Raw genomic sequence first — 16,534 nt, 5'->3', positions numbered from 1 at the left:
GACCAGGCTGTCCTCCTCCGCCGCCGCCCGTGTTATGCAAACGATCTGCGCTTTCTTCCAATCGGGTGACGAGGGCGGGGCCATGGTCCCGTGGTCCGAGGCCTCCTTTCTCTGGGCCCCTTTCTACCCCCACCCCACCCCCACACCTAAGCCGCCATCTTGTTCTTGCCGCGTGTTGCCTTCGGAGGGTTCTTCGGACTGAGGTGAAAACTTCCTGCTTGACCCCCTCCGCGCCCCGTTGCCCTTGCGCCCCTCACGGTCCCCACAGGTCGAGATTGCGGTTCCTCCGCCCCACACTCCGCTGTGCGCGCGCGGAGCGCCATGGGCGGTGGGAGGGGCTGCTGGTGAGCCGGAGAGAGTGGGCCTGGCAACTGGGCGCCTGCGGGGAGCCCTGGCTCCGCTGGGGAACGCCTTCCCCGAGGTCCGGCCCCTGGAAACAGAGCCCCCCCCGTCCGCCACAGCACCCGTTCAAGTCCACCCGCCCCGGTCAGGGTTGGTGCCCGCGGACCCTCCGTCGCGGAAACCTTCCCGCAACAGAAGCGGGCTTGCCGAGGACTAGCTCCACCTCCTCGCCCAAAGCACTTTAGGATCCTGCGCTGGCCTAGGTCGCACTGCACCCAAAATGTGGGTTACGCCTTGGACGGGGTTCCCATCCCTGGGCGTAGGACACTGAGGGGGGCTTCCCTACTGCCTCTTAGTGTACCGGGGGTGTTTCTTTTTGGTGTTCCTTTATACCCTTAGGGAAGCCCGCACCCCTCCTCCAACAGGAACTGGCAATCTGGAGCTCTTTCACCTTCCTGTGTAGATTTTACTGCTCGCTTAATACATTTCTGTGTTGCATCAGTTGCCATGTTTTCATTTTGGAGACCTTGGGGTTTTTTGTTTTGTTCATTGTTTGCAACTGAACGTTCCTTTGTATCAAAGGCTGTATATTATCAGATTTGGTTCCTCTGCTGTGCAGAGTTAGTTGTTGTTCACACCATTTTCTTTTTAAGGGCATGGAAACCTACACTTCGGGTATAATAATAGAATAAGCGTCTGTGAAGCTGCAAAATTCTGAAATAAGGAACATGCCTGCTGCTTCCAAAACTAAATGATGTAAATCTCCCCTTCCACAACTCCTTGATTTTAATATTCTCAGTATCAATAGAGAATCAATCAGTATCAATCAAATGGAGATGAGACTCCTCTGCCAGAATGTTTTCCTCCATGCTGTGGTGGATGTTCTTGTTACCCAGTTCTAGCCATTAGTTTTTCTTCTTCCTGGTAGTACTTTTGCTGATTCCACCTCTTTTGTAGATGTACTAAAGGTTCTTTAGTTCAAGGTTGAAATAAAGACCATTCCTGTTGTGTCTTTCTCTGCTTCTACTAATCTGACCTTCTTTGTACTCTCAGGGTTGAATCCATCATGTGGCTCTTTTATCACATTCCTTGATAAAACAAATTGTGGCTTGTTTCTGAGAACATATTTCTCCTTTTTCAACCCATCAAAGGCATAGAGCTAATGGGGGCCTTGAGAAAGGAAAGCCTTTCCATTTTCTTCATTGCCAAATGCTCAGCTACTTTTATTTTCAACCTGCAGGAATTCTGGTTTGCAAAGTATAGGCTGCTGATTATGGTAACTTAGTTCTGTTTAGTTCAATTGCAACATGACAACTGGTTATGGGTTAGAGAATAAAATGGCACACCCCAGCTTTAACTTTTCCTGAAGCATGCACATGCTACTTGATATGGAATGTCATATTTTAAAATGAAATGAAAACGAATCTGACAAATATCCCAAAGTAAACACATTGCAGACCAAAGTGCTAGGTTTTTAATAGTTATTTGACTTATGTGTTGCTGCTGATTGTTAACTCTCTCTGTCCTGGTCCTAGACATAGTTGCATCTTTGGGACTTAATAGTGAGCAAAAACATAGATCTAAACAAATGTTTCCATAAATCTCATTTAAGCAGATAAGACATGGGGTTGATTGGTCAAGTGTTTGTACCTTTGAAAGTGACCCAGAAACTACAACTAATCCAGAATGTGACAGCTAGACTGGTGACTGGCCGCTGAGACCACATAACACCTATACTGGCTCCCAATACGTTTCTGAGCACAATTCAAAGTGTTAGTGCTGACCTTTAAAGCCCTAAACGGCCTTGGTCCAGTATACCTGAAGGAGCGTCTCCACACCTGTCATTCTGCCCGGACACAGGTCCAGTGCAGAGGGCCTTCTGGTGGTTCCCTTGCTGCGAGAAGCCAAGTTACAGGGAACCAGGCAGAGGGCCTTCTTAATAGTGGCACCCGCCCTGTGGAACGCCCTCCCACCAGATGTCAAAGAGAACAACAACTACCAGACTTTTAGAAGACATCTGAAGGCAGCCTTGTTTAGGGAAGCTTTTCATGTTTAATAGACTATTGTATTTTAATATTCTGTTGGAAGCCGTCCAGAGTGGCTGGGGAAACCCAGCCAGACAGGCGGGGTATAAATAAATTATTATTATTATTATTAAGGGTGTGGTATGTAACATAGGAAAGGCTCCGTGACTCTATATTTTCATGATTTGATTGATTGCTTCCTCATTTGTGTACTAGGACATAATGCTCAAGTTGGCATTTCTATAATACAGTAAATGCATATTAGTAGTTTGTATTCCGAGTACAAAATCATAATGGGTCAATTTTGCTTGCATGTATATTCGTTTTGGATTAGGGCTGTATTTTTAGGACCGCAAATTATCTTATGCACACTTTTTGGACCCCATGGCTGATATTCAACATTGTGCTGTTATGAACAGTCTCTCTGTGCAAGCATGTCAGCTTGCCAGATGGAACAATTCTCTCCTCGCCTTGCCCTGCACACTACTTTGGGGTTCTTCTGACCTTTCCCAAACTAATTTTAGGGGGTTCTAAGAAGGAGGAGTGGGGGGGGGGAACCTTGTGCAAGTGGAAGTCCTTGACAGGGCTTCCACTGATGGAACATGTTAGGTGAATCCCTTCCATCATAAATATTTTCAGAAAAAGTGAGCTTACCTTGTAGCTTGATAATTCTAGAGCCATATCTCCTCTCAGCTATAAAGGTCACCAGGTAGCCTTGGACAAGTAAGTCACTGTCTCTTAGTGTCATTTACACCACAGGATGGTTTATGAGCCACAAAATATTGCTCTGAGCTCCTTAGTGAAAGGGTAGAATATAGATGTAACCAACTTTGGTGTATTAGGCAATTTCCAAGATTCATTCTTTGTCACATGCTCCCAACTTCCTGATGTTGTGTATGACTAACAGTGTATGGCTAACAAATGTTATGTAGATGGAAATGCACAGACCAAGATGTGGCACCATGCAGCTAGAGACTGCTCAGTTCTCAATTGTCCTGTCAGATGTCAGATTTAGCATGTGTGCGTGTACATGCACGCTGGTATTCCTAAATGCATGCCTTTACTTTCTCTCATGAGCAAATGGCAGCTGCTCATTCCTGTGTGAGGAAGTAAGTGCTGGGAACCATGATATGGTGACTGCAAAACCAGTTACCAGCTGCAGGGATAGGGGTAGTGTGGAAAGCGATGTCTTCTCTTCTTGAAGGCAGTCCAGGGGCAGGAAGGGGAAGAGCCAACATGATTTCTGTGCTTTTACACCCCCACCCCCCATCCCCGAGATAGTTTGAGGAATTGGAAGAGAGGTAACGTATCTTTTATTGATAGGTTGTTTGTGTGTATTCAGATACAGATGCTTGGTATTTTGAAAGACAGTGAAGTAAAAATTATTAAATAAATCTGAATATGTTATAAGCATTTATGTTGTTTGTATGTATTTTTCAGATAAAGCACGATGAATCAAGAAAAGCTGGCTAAACTTCAGGCGCAGGTCCGAATAGGTGGAAAGGTATGAATGCAAGAATATAACTTCCCCCTCTCCATTTACAATTATTGTATGTGTGTAAATAGAAACATAGATATATATATATATATAATATAAAAGTAATACATATGTAAGTATTTTCCATAGTTTAGGGGTTTGTAGGGAATGTCTGTTTTCCTCAGACTATTGCCCATTCTGATATGCTTCGGCTGTTTCTGAGTATATAGTCGTAGTACTGGTGGCTACATTCTTTCGAGAAGAAAACGGTTCATGTTATGTTCTTGAACTGTTTTCTTAAAAGATGAATATTTTTTTCTACAAATTTCTACAAAATTATTATGTAATTTTGAATCACTATAGCTTAGGCGCCGAAGGGGTTGTTACTGGTATTTGGACACACAAGGCTGAAAAGAGGAAGGGCAGCAGAAATGGAATTGGTCCTTGCAACAGGAGATGCATTGTGGTCTGAGGACTACCACCTCCTTTAGCCTACTATTTTGCACTCTCACGTTGCCTCCTTAATGATCCCCATGAAAACTCACTGAATCGAGCCTCCCTTCCTTGGCGGCAATAAGTGAGAAAATTTGGAGTGGAAAGTTAGAGTAGGATTATACAAACTATACATTAGTGAAGCAGGTTCTTGCCTAAAAAAACCCCTCCTACTGCAGAACATGTATTACATTTTAACGTACTTTGAGATTATTTTGTTGTTTTTGCATTTGTGTAAGATCCATTTTTCTTCCTCTAGGAGCAATGATTTATTTTCTCCATTCTGTTTTTCAGGGTACAGCTCGTAGAAAGAAGAAGGTAGTCCACAGAACAGCCACAGCTGATGATAAAAAGCTTCAGAGTTCACTCAAAAAATTGGCAGTAAACAATATTGCTGGGATTGAAGAGGTACATCAGTATAAAACATTTTCAGTCATATCCACGTGATTCTCCCAACTGATCACAGGGATAATGTGAAATCTTTCTGATTTAAAATGGGATTATTGGGGGGGGGGAATGGGACGTGGGGCCTGTGGGCCAAGTCAGGCCCCTTAAAAAGAGAAGTGCCTGCCTCTGGCAACCTTACCTCATTTTAAATGAGGTGTGGCTCAGAGTTTGTTGTGATTTCAGTGTGTGTGTGCATTGTGTGAGAGATCCTTCAATAAGACTTCTTTTGGAGTTTCATGCATTATTTTCCTTGTATGACTGAGGACATTTGTTCCATAACTTTGTGTGGGATGGTGCAGATATTACACAGTCCCATGGAAGGGGCAGTTCATGTGACAAAATAGTCCACTTCTATCTTTCCTACCTTGCTCTCTCAAGATTCAACTTGGCATCTGATGAAGTAGGCTGTTGGCTATGAAAGCTCATGCCAATTTGCAATAAAAAGCTTACTAAGAGGTAATCTCAAGGTGCTGTCAAATATGTATCTGTAATGGTTATAGGGGTTGCTCGTGCGTAAGTTGCCGCCACTCCTGGCTAGGTTGCCTGGTTAAACCTTTTCTGACTGGACAGCCCTTCACTTCGTGGCTGTTTCAGTCGCTAGCAGAATCCGTCAGTGGGCGTTTCTTGAACTTCTTCCAGCAAAGAAGTTCTTTGACGCCAAGTCTATGCCTACTTTCCCTGCGCGGAAGTCTTCTGCGCAGGGTGGGTGTGGGTAGCGAAGGACCCGTGCTCTCCCTGCTGGTCTCCGGCGAGGAGTCCTGGAGCCCCCTCGCCAATTCCCCCATCTGCCCCCCTTTATCCCTGGTGTTACGTTGATTTCCTTCCCCAGCCGATGAGTTGCCTCTCTCCCTGCTGGGCCCTTCTCCAGCATCGCTTGGGAGCCTTGCCTCCACCTCTCGCTCCGATGTCAGTTCCCTGACAGTATCTAATAATAATAATGATAATAATAATAATAAACTAGCACAACTTCCATATTACATAAATCAGGGTATTTTTATTATGAAAATGAGCAGTAGAAAGTATTGGGCTCACACACAGCCTCCTTTGCTCCCCTGCCCCCATCCCCTTGTTCTAATATGAGGGAAGGGTAGAAGTGTCCTGTTCTGGCTTGCAGCAAATTGTGGTTTGTCCTCAAAACAAGGAGACACACAAACCATGGTTTATCTTCACCACCTGCTGTGCTTTTGGGATCTTCACTTGACAGCACACTACAGGTTGCTGCAATCTAGAAGCAGAAGCTTTACTCTCATCTCATGTATGAAATAAGAGAGAAGGGTTGGAGGGCATCTGCAAGCCTGACGATTGGCACTGCTCGTTCTCTAAAGGACAAACTGTGTTTTGGCATTATGTCTGAATTAAGATACACACAAGATGCAAAGTTTTAATTGGAAAACACAAGTCAGATTGTTGCTTAACTGTGATCCTGGGCACATTTACTTGGAAACAAGTTCCTTTGAAACAAAAGGTTTTATTCTAAGTAACTTTACGTCCCTTTTCTAAAGGCATTTTGTATGAAAGTAACTGCGAGTCTTCTAGATGAGTAAGTAGAACCTTTTTGCCCCACTATCTACATGTGGAAATAGTATTATGTGGAATGGTATTATATTTGTTTACTACATTACATTTTCCCCCAAAGCAGCATGCATAGTGTTTCCAGGCAGTCTTCCAGATAGAAGCTGGCTGGATCTAGACCTGCTTAGCTTCAGCAGGGTCCAGGCTATGATAGGGAGCCATTCCTTCCACTAGGCAAGTTGCTTTAAGCAGATGTTTGAGAGAGCAGGGAAACGGCTGCTATCCTGCTGTAACAAGTCTTGTTATTGTGTTGAGTGTTTTGGCCCACTTCCAGAGGACAGCCCTGTTCTGTAGTGGTCACAGTGTTCTGAAGAGGACATGATGGGCCTCAATATGGACTGGAGAAAGAGTATGGGTGGCACTTGGCATGTGTCCATATAGGAGCAATAAATAGGAGCATTAAACAAAGGGCAGAGTGGAATGCTATCCAGGGGACACCCATCATTTAAACCAATTTGAAAGTCATAGTTTCTCCAGAATTTTAGTTTTGTAGATCCTCAGAGCTCTTTGTTATTTTTGTGAGAAAGCTGAGGATATATCAGTGCAATGGCATAGCTCAGTCTTTCACAATGATCATGTGCTCTTTCAGGAAAACACCAAATATACAACATTTCTGGACTAATATATAGTGCTCCTCCGGCAGCTTTCCTAAGAGTGGAAGTAGGATTACCCTCTGTGTCTGCCAGGGCCCACTTAAGATTCCTGCGTTTTTTCACCAACCTCATAGATGCCCCGAACACCTTATTGGCTAAACAAGCCTTTGTATCATTACAAAATAATACCACTTGGCATAAAAACCTACTAGACATTCTATCTAGATACAACTTACCTGAGTTTAATACTCTCAAATTGTGGAGCCCTGATAAAGTTCGGGAATGGATCTTTGAAAAAGACGACTTTTTGGACTCCACTAAGATAAAAAACTCTGGGTTTTCCTACTGGTTCCCTCAAGTAAAAGCAGTCAAAATCTGTGCCAACTACTTGGTGGAGATCACTGATCCCACCCTTCGGAGAGCTTTTACTATGGCACGGTTTCAAACATTGCCAACTGCTTATTTGACTGGTAGATACACAAAAACCCCAGTAGAACATCGTTTATGTCCTTGCCTTATGAAAATTAAAGAGGATCTTACACATTACCTCCTCTATTGCCCCATTTACTCGGGCTTTAGAGACGCATTGCTGCAAATTATACCCAACTCTATAACCAGTCCTGAAGATAGAGTTAAATTTTTGTTAGTTGATGCAAACCCACGCATTACCCATGTGATAGCGGTTTTCGTGATGAAGGCCATGAAAGCCAGGGAAAGATTTATGGACGACAATGTAAAGACCCCTTGCATCGTCTGTTTAACTCGTTGCTCGTTTTCCCTCCTTTTCTATTCTGTGGGAAGAAGGTTTTGTTGGCATAGTATGTAATGAATTTTAATATTTTTAACTATTGTAGTGTTGATGTTTGTGCACAGGCATGGTCCTCACAATAAATGGATTTGATTGATTGATATATAGTGCTCATTTTCAGACATTGCTGTGCACATGCATATCTGATTGAGCATGGCATAACACACCCATAGAATAATTGTGCGCTTTAAAAAAAAATAGCACCAAGTTTACACCATCTGTGGACTAATTAATAATGATCACTTATATAAAGTGCAGAAATTGTTGACTATGCCACTGTATTACCGTATTTTTCGCACGATAGGATGCACCGGTCCATAGGACGCACCTAGATTTGGGGGGGAAATAAAGGGGAAAAATTTATTCCCCCCCCCCAGGCGCGGGGCTGGGGCGGGGGAAGCCCGAGCTTCCCCCTCCCCCAGAACGGGACCCAGAGCCATGCCTAAGCTGCGCGCAGCTTTCGCATCGCTCTGGGAGCTTGCGGGGCTGGGGGAGGAGGAAGCCCTCCGCCAGCCTCCAAACCATGTCGGGAGACAGCGGGATGGCGCGCTGCGCCTCTCCCGCTGTCCCCCGAGTTTGCGGGGCTAGCGACGGGGAGGAGCAGGCTTCTCCCCGTCGCCAGCCTTCTAGCCAAGTCGGGGGACAGCAGGAAGGGCGCGCTGCGCCTCTCCCGCTGTCCCCCGAGTTTGCGGGGCTGGCGACGGGGAGGAGCAGGCTTCTCCCCCCCGCCAGCCTTCTAGCCAAGTCGGGGGACAGCGGGATGGCGCGCTGCGCCTCTCCCACTGTCTCCCGAGTTTGTGGGGCTGGCGACGGGGAGGAGCAGGCTTCTCCCCCCCCCCCCCGCCAGCCTTCTAGCCAAGTCAGGGGACAGCGGGATGGCGCGCTGCGCCTCTCCCGCTGTCTCCCGAGTTTGCGGGGCTGGCGACGGGGAGGAGCAGGCTTCTCCCCGTCGCCAGCCTTCTAGCCAAGTCGGGGGACAGCAGGAAGGGCGCGCTGCGCCTCTCCCGCTGTCCCCCGAGTTTGCGGGGCTGGCGACGGGGAGGAGCAGGCTTCTCCCCGTCGCCAGCCTTCTAGCCAAGTCGGGGGACAGCGGGAAGGGCGCGCTGCGCCTCTCCCGCTGTCCCCCGAGTTTGCAGGGCTGGCGACGGGGAGGAGCAGGCTTCTTCCCCCCCCCCCCCCCGCCAGCCTTCTAGCCAAGTCGGGGGACAGCGGGATGGCGCTCTGCGCCTCTCCCGCTGTCTCCCGAGTTTGCGGGGCTGGCGACGGGGAGGAGCAGGCTTCTCCGCGTCGCCAGCCTTCTAGCCAAGTCGGGGGACAGCAGGAAGGGCGCGCTGCGCCTCTCCCGCTGTCCCCCGAGCTTGTGGGGCTGGCGGTGGGGCTCTCCTGAAGCCTGGAGAGCTAGAGGGGTCGGTGCGCACCGACCCCTCTCGCTCTCCAGGCTTCAGCGAAAGCCTGCATTCGCACCATAGGACGCACACACATTTCCCCTTCATTTTTGGAGGGGGAAAAGTGCGTCCTATAGTGCGAAAAATACGGTATATTAGTTTCCAGACTTCTTTGCAATGGATGGAAAGCAAGGGCAGTTAAAACATGTTTGAAACAAATTTATTTTGGTATTGTAAAGATGCCTTATGCCTATATGCCTTATGTTTCTTAGCTTGGAAGTGTAAAGTGCGATATTTACATCAAAATTCCAGAGTATGAAAGCTGTGCCTCTTATTTCTTTTTTTATCTTGAGAAATGTTACTTTCCTTTTATATTGTTTTTGGAACTGGCATGACTTAGTTAAATGCTTAGGACTCTGATACTTCAGTTATGTGTTAATCTGAATTCTTATTGCTTTACAAAATCTTACACTTCCAACTGATGTAATTATAAACTATATACATTGATGATAGTGTTTATAAATCTGTTTTACAGTTAGTCAGGCCTAAAATTGGGTGTGCAACTCCTTAGAGTGGATGCTAACTGTTACAAAATAAAAAAAATTGGTGGTTCTTTTCTTCCTTGATAGTACTTTTTTGGAATATTAATTAAGATGAATGAATTTTAATAGACCTATGTTTAAAACAGGTGAATATGATAAAAGATGATGGAACAGTTATTCATTTCAACAATCCCAAGGTCCAGGCTTCGCTTTCTGCAAATACATTTGCAATTACTGGTCATGCTGAAGCTAAACCAATTACGGAAATGCTGCCTGGCATCTTAAGCCAGCTGGGTGCTGACAGCTTAACAAGTCTCAGAAAGTTAGCTGAACAGTTCCCAAGGCAAGGTAGGTATCCCTGTCTGAGACATGGAGCTGGTTTTTTTCAGCCTTGTTTGTTAGCATAAAATTCCTGATCAATAGTAAGGGTCAGATTTTCTTACTCTGAGTAGCTTTTCTTGTGCACAGGACTTTCTGCTTTTTATTCCACCCTCCCCCACGCATTCCTAACTTCACTAGAGCATTTCTAATAGTATAGAACAGGGACGTCCAACTCCTAAGAGACTGCGATCTACTCACAGAATAAAAAACTGGCAGTGATCTACCCCTTGGGGGAGTTCAGGTCAAAGTTGTTGAGCTTTTTTTAGGGCTCCATCTTCCTTTCCAGCGAAAATGGGGGGGGGGCAATTCTGAACTCTGCAATTCTGTGCATGTTTATTTAGAAGTCCCACTGTGTTTAGTGGACCTTGTGGATAGATAAGTATGCATAGGATTGCAGCATTTACTTAATATCAAGTTTTCCATAATTTCCTTATTATTGTTAATAATAATATTGTTGTTGTTATTTATTATTATTTGTACCCCACCCTTCACCCATAGATCTCAGGGCAGTTCAAACATAAAAATACAAGATAAAAACATAAAATAAATAATAGATACAAGAACAAAAAACAAACAAACAAACCCCAGACCAATAAATCCACCACCCCCTCCCTTACTTTCCTCATTTGTAATAACTATATGGATACCTTGTATTGCTTTGTCCTTTCCCCACACCATTAACTAAAGGCTTCTAAATGTGGGAAATGCTTTGAAAATTGCATTAACTAACATAGCTATGTGAATGTACTTTGGAGCACCATGAACAGAATGTTGTAACGGAAGGAGAACATGAAGGTTTGGGGTATAACCTGAGTGTTGAACTTGTGTCTGATTAAAAACAGTATAATAATTGTCAGTCTGATTAAAGACTTAACAACACAATCCTGTGCCTGCCTACTCAGAAGTAAGTCCAGTTGACATGAGTGGGACTTGCTCCCAGATACATGTATAAAGGGAACTATCACAGATGCTGCTTTTCAAGAGCTCAGGGTGGCAAGCATTGTAAACCCTATTTTGTCCTCAAAGCAATCTTATAGGGAAAGTTAGGCTGAAAGATAGTGACTCTCTTGGGGCCATTTAATGAGTTTCATGACAGGGTACATTGAAAGGTAAACAGAGTTCTCTTTTTTATTATTTTGATTTATTAGATTTATATACAGTACTGCCCTTCATCATAAGGTGTCAGGGTGGTTCACAGAATAAAATCATGAAGGCAGTTCCTTTATCACTTGACACTGGTACAGAGCAATGGAAGCTATTATAAAAATATTACCCTAATAGAAGAACAAAATACCCCACCATGTTGGTTAAAAGCATATGGATTTTTTTACATACTTCTATTTGAATTATCTCTATATTAGTGAAACTTTCCTCAGTTTTTTGTATTGCAGCCTCAAAGCCCGATCCTAAGACTTGCTCCATTGGCATTTAGGATGGGAAGTACTAAAACCTACATCAGCATAGACTAAAGATTTTACACCGAGAAAGCATACTGGGTAGACTGTTATGTGGAATTCAGGAGAGATGCTTGCTGTTTGACTAAATTGGAGATACCGTGGAACCTCGGGTTTCAATCATCTCCATTGACAAATGTATCAGAAGCCGAACGTCGAAAACCCAGAAATAAATGCTTCCATTTTCGAACGTCCCTTGGAAGTCAAACTTCTGAAGCGGCAGCTTGTTTGAGTTTTCAGTTTTCAAACGTTTCAGAAGTCTTAACAGTCTTCCGGAACGGATTACGTTCAAAAACCGAGGTTCCACTGTAATATTCTATGTATTGGTTATTTTGTGTTAAATATCACAGGGTGTATGGCATCACCAGTTGTGTGTCTGCTGCACTACTTATAAAGAGGTTTTATTCAGTCAGAACCAGTAATTGTTGCCTATAAACATTTGAGTGATAACTTCATAGAAGTTTGCAAAAATAATGATTCTTGTAAATTTATTTGCACTTTTTTGTGCTGTAAACTGTGACCTTTTCCTTATGCATGCTGAATTTTTTCTTAAATTGATAGAATGTTGTTAATTACTATATCAATATTGTATTTTCTTTTCTAGTGTTGGATAGCAAAGTACCAAAATCAGAAGATATTGATGAAGAAGATGATGACGTTCCTGGTAAGATTATTCTACTTAACCTTTAAATTATTTAGCATGTATCTGCTTGACTGAGCACTTGACGTTTTTGTAAATTTGAGAATCTACATGGTGGGTTAATCACAGATACAAAGGAAAAGTGCTTCATAAGAATTGCATGCTGTACATCCTGGAGCACATAACTGTCACGGGACCAACCCCAGGAAACCACAAGCCTTTGCAGAAGGATTTGTATCTGCTGCTAGGCCTATGGTTCCTAGAGACTTAGGCACCTCTCAGATGGGATGAGAAACTTAACTAGTGGATTCTGTGAGGGAATAATATGTTAAGAACAAGCAGAAAAAGAGGTTTACTGTAATGAATAGAAGGGGGGCTACTAATGGTTGTATCTGTGTTGTTTAATGTGTCTTTCAAAATCCTTTTAAATATTGCTCGCTACATAAATTAAATGTTGAGTGGAGTTTGAGTCATTTAGCCCCTCAATTTTTTAGAAGCGCCTCACACAAGACTGCAATAATTTTGCAAATAGGTCTAGATTTCATGAAGCGTAGCCATCGTTGGTGAACATTTGAGAAATTAATATGAGGCAAAATACAGGTTGCATTTGTTGATTGCAGCTCAGAGGTCAATTGTCTATAAGCCATAGTTGTTATCATCCTGATTTGATTAGGGATTGCAGTCCCATGCACCCTGACATGGGAGTGAGCTCTGTTGTACGCAGGGGGGGCTTACGTCCTTGTAAGCAAGCATAGGATTGTACTATAGATCATTTTTGTTTAATGCCTACATGTTTGCTGGCATAACAACAGACATCAGTCTAGGAGCTGCCATGTTGCCTGATAGCAGGCATAGGGAGAGACTAACAGAATTATTTTTCCAGTGCTGACCAGATGTAATTGTAAGTCACCCCATAGAAATACTAAGGCCTAGTCACCGTTAAACAAAAGATAAAAATGATGTAGGAATAATGTTCATTATACCATAGTCTTTTAGATAAAACATACATTTTAATAAAAAACATTTCTCTTTGGCTCTCCTATTGAATGTTACTGTATTATACTTTCCATGTTTTTCAGATCTTGTAGAAAACTTCGATGAAGCATCAAAAAATGAAGCTAATTAATTCATTAATAGTTCTGGAAGTTGACATGGACTAGATTTAAGAAGTCAGCTGTGTGGTTCCAAAGTTTTACAGAAACAGTGAACATGACCCGTTTAATAGTTCAATAATATAAAATATTTTGTATTTTAATTATGCTGCTTGTTCAGCAATTCCTGTTGGTTGATTTTTGCATTTTGCACTTACTCCCAGGATCTACCTTTTCAGTTAAAAAGGAAAAAAACAAATAATACATTTTCAGTGCAGATTAAGGGGTGTGTGCATGTGTGTGTATGTGTGTATGTGGCTTTGCGTACAGTGGAGAGGAAATCGGTAAACAGATCTATTCAACTTTCCCTTCCCTCTTGAAAGTAGAAATAAAATGAGTCTTTAACTTGGTTAAAGGAACCTTTATTGTTGCAACCAAACAGTTCACATACAATAGTGATAACTTAAGTCTTGCTTGTCTACATTTCATGAACTCCAGAAATCATTTACTAATTAACATTTGAGTTTAATTTTCTTCATTAACTATTGTATTTACATTTGTATTTCTCTTCCATATTCACAGTGTATATGTGCAGTTTCCACCCGCCTCCTTTTGATTCTAAATTGTACCAAAGACAGGGTATTAATTAACAAACATGTTTGTTGCAACATTTTAAAAATATATATATACTTAAGAGCTTGGTTTTCCCCATCCATTTTAAAACCCTTCGCTCATTCACCTTAATATTTAACTTGGGTTGCATTCACATGTTATGGAGTAATCTACTTTGCCTTGGATAAACAGCCTATCCTGTGAAGTCCTGCCTGTTTATGCCGAGCAAGTGTCAACCCTGCTCTTACGGCATAATTTTTGTAAAAATCTGTAAGAAGCCTGATTATATTCTTGCTCTGGGTTTCTGGGAGAAGATAAGAATGTCCTACACTTTGATAAAGGTTGGAGGCTAGTCTACTCAAGTGCTGAATCAAATGCCTTGGTAGCTTCTCTTTGGTACAATTAGCTGTTTTTCAAACACACCTCTCTTCAAAGCACCGAATGCTGTTTGACCCTTTTCATCTCAGATAAGCAGTGCCTCTGGGCATATTTTCCAGTGGTGTTGCTTACTTTTAGAGGAGTCTGTCTCATATCCTCTGTTTTTCAGTAGGAGATAGTGCATCATGGTGCACTGTAAAATAATTTTACTGGAAGAGGTAAAACTGTTGTGGATGTTACCAGACAGCTCCCAAGAGCATATGAGCCACTGTCATACTTCAGGACACTAGAATCTGGAAGTGTAGTTTGGATTATACAGAACGGACAAGGAAAGTGCCATTGCTTGTATTGTGTTGTGTTTTGCATAAATTGTCCAGCAACAGGCTTAAAACTTTAATTTTGAGGTTTGGAACCTGTTATCTGCAACCTACTTTGGGTGGATACAATGGTTACAGTCACTTTTGAAAACAAAAGCCCTCCTCTGGTGGCGCAGAGGATAGTGGCTATATCACAGGTACAGTGCAGTATTTTCTGAACCTTCCTTCAAACTGCTCAATGTGAAGCTCTTCCTAGCGGTTCTTCAAAGGTGATTGGTGTAATGCAGTTGAGCATCATTTTAACCTTTGTCAAGGGCAGCTGCGGCGCGGGAAAGCCATCTTTCTTACCTTTCTTTGGTGTACTTTTGAGACATATCTGCTTTCTGTGTATATACACCCAGCGACTATAAAGTTTGAGGCTATCAGTATGTCAGCATTCTAGTGACATCAAGCTGAACCACGAAAGCAGAGCTTTTAGTGGTTTGTCACCTGGACTGCTCACTTGATTTTATAGATTTGTTTGGTTTTCTTGTTCTATTTTATATAAAACGTGGATCTTAATAAAATAATTCAAAAGAGGCAATGTTCCCTCTTGTGTGTTATCTCCTCCTAACAACAACACTGATAGAGGGACAGAATGTGGTTACAGGTGATGCTTTAACCAGCAGTACACTTGCCATGCTATATTTTTTGAATATTTCTTCTTTCTGCACATGTGCAAATAATAGGCATAGTTCCTTTAAGCATATTTGCTGTCCCATGAGACAGCAAATGAACATGTAGAAATGTTTTTGCAGAGAGTTTTTAACTGATCAGTATGGCTGAAGCTCACATAATTTCACAGTTATTCTGTCCTTATAACTAACATTTTTAGTTCAGCTGTTAATAATTTACTTAATGAAGTTCGGAAACATAAATTTAATTTCTTGTCCAGAATTAGGAAATACTTCAGAATAGTAAAGGGCAGGCATTTGGAATAAGTTTCAATTCCTTTTACCAACAAAGCGCACACCCACAAATCTCCAGCTTTAAACTTTCCTTTTGCCAATTTATTTGTAATCCTTATTCATACTTGTGTTTGGAAATCAGCAATTATCTTGCATAGTGATTACTTTTTACTGTATGCCAAGAACTGTTGACCACTTAATTGTTTTTTGCCAACGTTCTATAGCTTATTGAAAACCATTAAACTGATCATAACTGAAGACGTGAACTATTAAGACTGTTCTGATACCACCTAGTCTCCTTTTGGCACTTGAGACCAACAGCCTACTGGAGCTGACCATCAAGGCAAACCTTCCACTTCCAGTGCTATGAGACGCATTGATTTAGACACAGCAACACAGTTGTAGAGGGTTTGTTTGCTTTTTTGTTCATGTCAAATATTTGAGTAAATAATAGAATTTGTAACCCCCATAAAGTTTTCATTAATTTAGCAATGTACTGGCACCTATGATACTATGTAGTGTCTTGAAGGTTAAACAATTATTAAAGCAATTCATTGAAATATAAAATATGCGTTGCTGGCACCCTGGTCTTAGACTTCTAAATGTTGAAGTAAGTCCTATTGATGTGAATGGAGCTTACTTCTGAGTGTGTTTTATTTGAATCAATAGTCTAATAAGCGGAATCAGTTTAAATAGGTTTTCCTATGACTCTTAGAACCAGGGGGCAGGATGCTGCCATAGGATGCTAAGAACCTCTATGAGCATAGGGCTCCCTGGAGTGGCAGTGTCCTGAGGCCAGTTCAACCAGAAATGGGGGGTTTGGGGGAGGCCTCGGATCTGCTAGTTCCAAACCCTCCTTGCTCCCCTTGCACCGAGTGTACTTCTTTTCCTTACCATTAATGGAAATAGGAAAGAGGTTGATGGGAAGAGGAAACCTTGTAGGTCTACACCTGCCACATTCTCCCCTGGTCACAGGGCTATGGTTGTAGCAAATACTCCACCACAGATCTCCTCCTCATGGGAACATAGGAT

General features: G+C 42.7%; 1 protein-coding gene across 2 annotated transcripts; it reads left to right on the top strand.

The window, feature by feature from the left end:
* Positions 1-79: 79 nt before the first annotated feature.
* BTF3L4 (basic transcription factor 3 like 4) lies at positions 80-16,069 on the top strand. 2 transcript variants are annotated; one of them, XM_053392451.1, is made up of 6 exons: positions 80-203; positions 3,807-3,870; positions 4,630-4,743; positions 9,829-10,030; positions 12,122-12,181; positions 13,237-16,069. In XM_053392451.1, the coding sequence occupies exons 2-6, from the start codon at positions 3,817-3,819 to the stop codon at positions 13,281-13,283; spliced, it is 477 nt and encodes a 158-aa protein (XP_053248426.1). In that variant the 5' UTR covers positions 80-203; positions 3,807-3,816; the 3' UTR covers positions 13,284-16,069. The 2 variants fall into 2 exon arrangements, with proteins under 2 accessions (XP_053248426.1, XP_053248427.1); XM_053392452.1 differs by lacking the exon at positions 80-203 and adding an exon at positions 600-624.
* The last annotated feature ends 465 nt before the right edge of the window (positions 16,070-16,534 follow it).

The sequence above is a fragment of the Podarcis raffonei genome, chromosome 6 (assembly GCF_027172205.1).
Source record: "Podarcis raffonei isolate rPodRaf1 chromosome 6, rPodRaf1.pri, whole genome shotgun sequence".
Lineage (NCBI taxonomy): Eukaryota > Metazoa > Chordata > Lepidosauria > Squamata > Lacertidae > Podarcis > Podarcis raffonei.
Note: the sequence above shows the minus strand (reverse complement) of the source record. Positions and strands in the feature narration are given on the sequence as shown.

What these genes read in the sequence shown, in the direction of transcription:
- BTF3L4 (XM_053392451.1), top strand. Translation starts at nt 3,817, where the DNA reads ATGAATCAAGAAAAGCTGGCTAAACTTCAGGCGCAGGTCCGAATAGGT. An exon ending in AGGTCCGAATAGGTGGAAAG is followed by an intron (nt 3,871 to 4,629) that starts GTATGAATGCAA and finishes TCTGTTTTTCAG; the next exon opens with GGTACAGCTCGTAGAAAGAA. An exon ending in TGAACAGTTCCCAAGGCAAG is followed by an intron (nt 10,031 to 12,121) that starts GTAGGTATCCCT and finishes TTTCTTTTCTAG; the next exon opens with TGTTGGATAGCAAAGTACCA.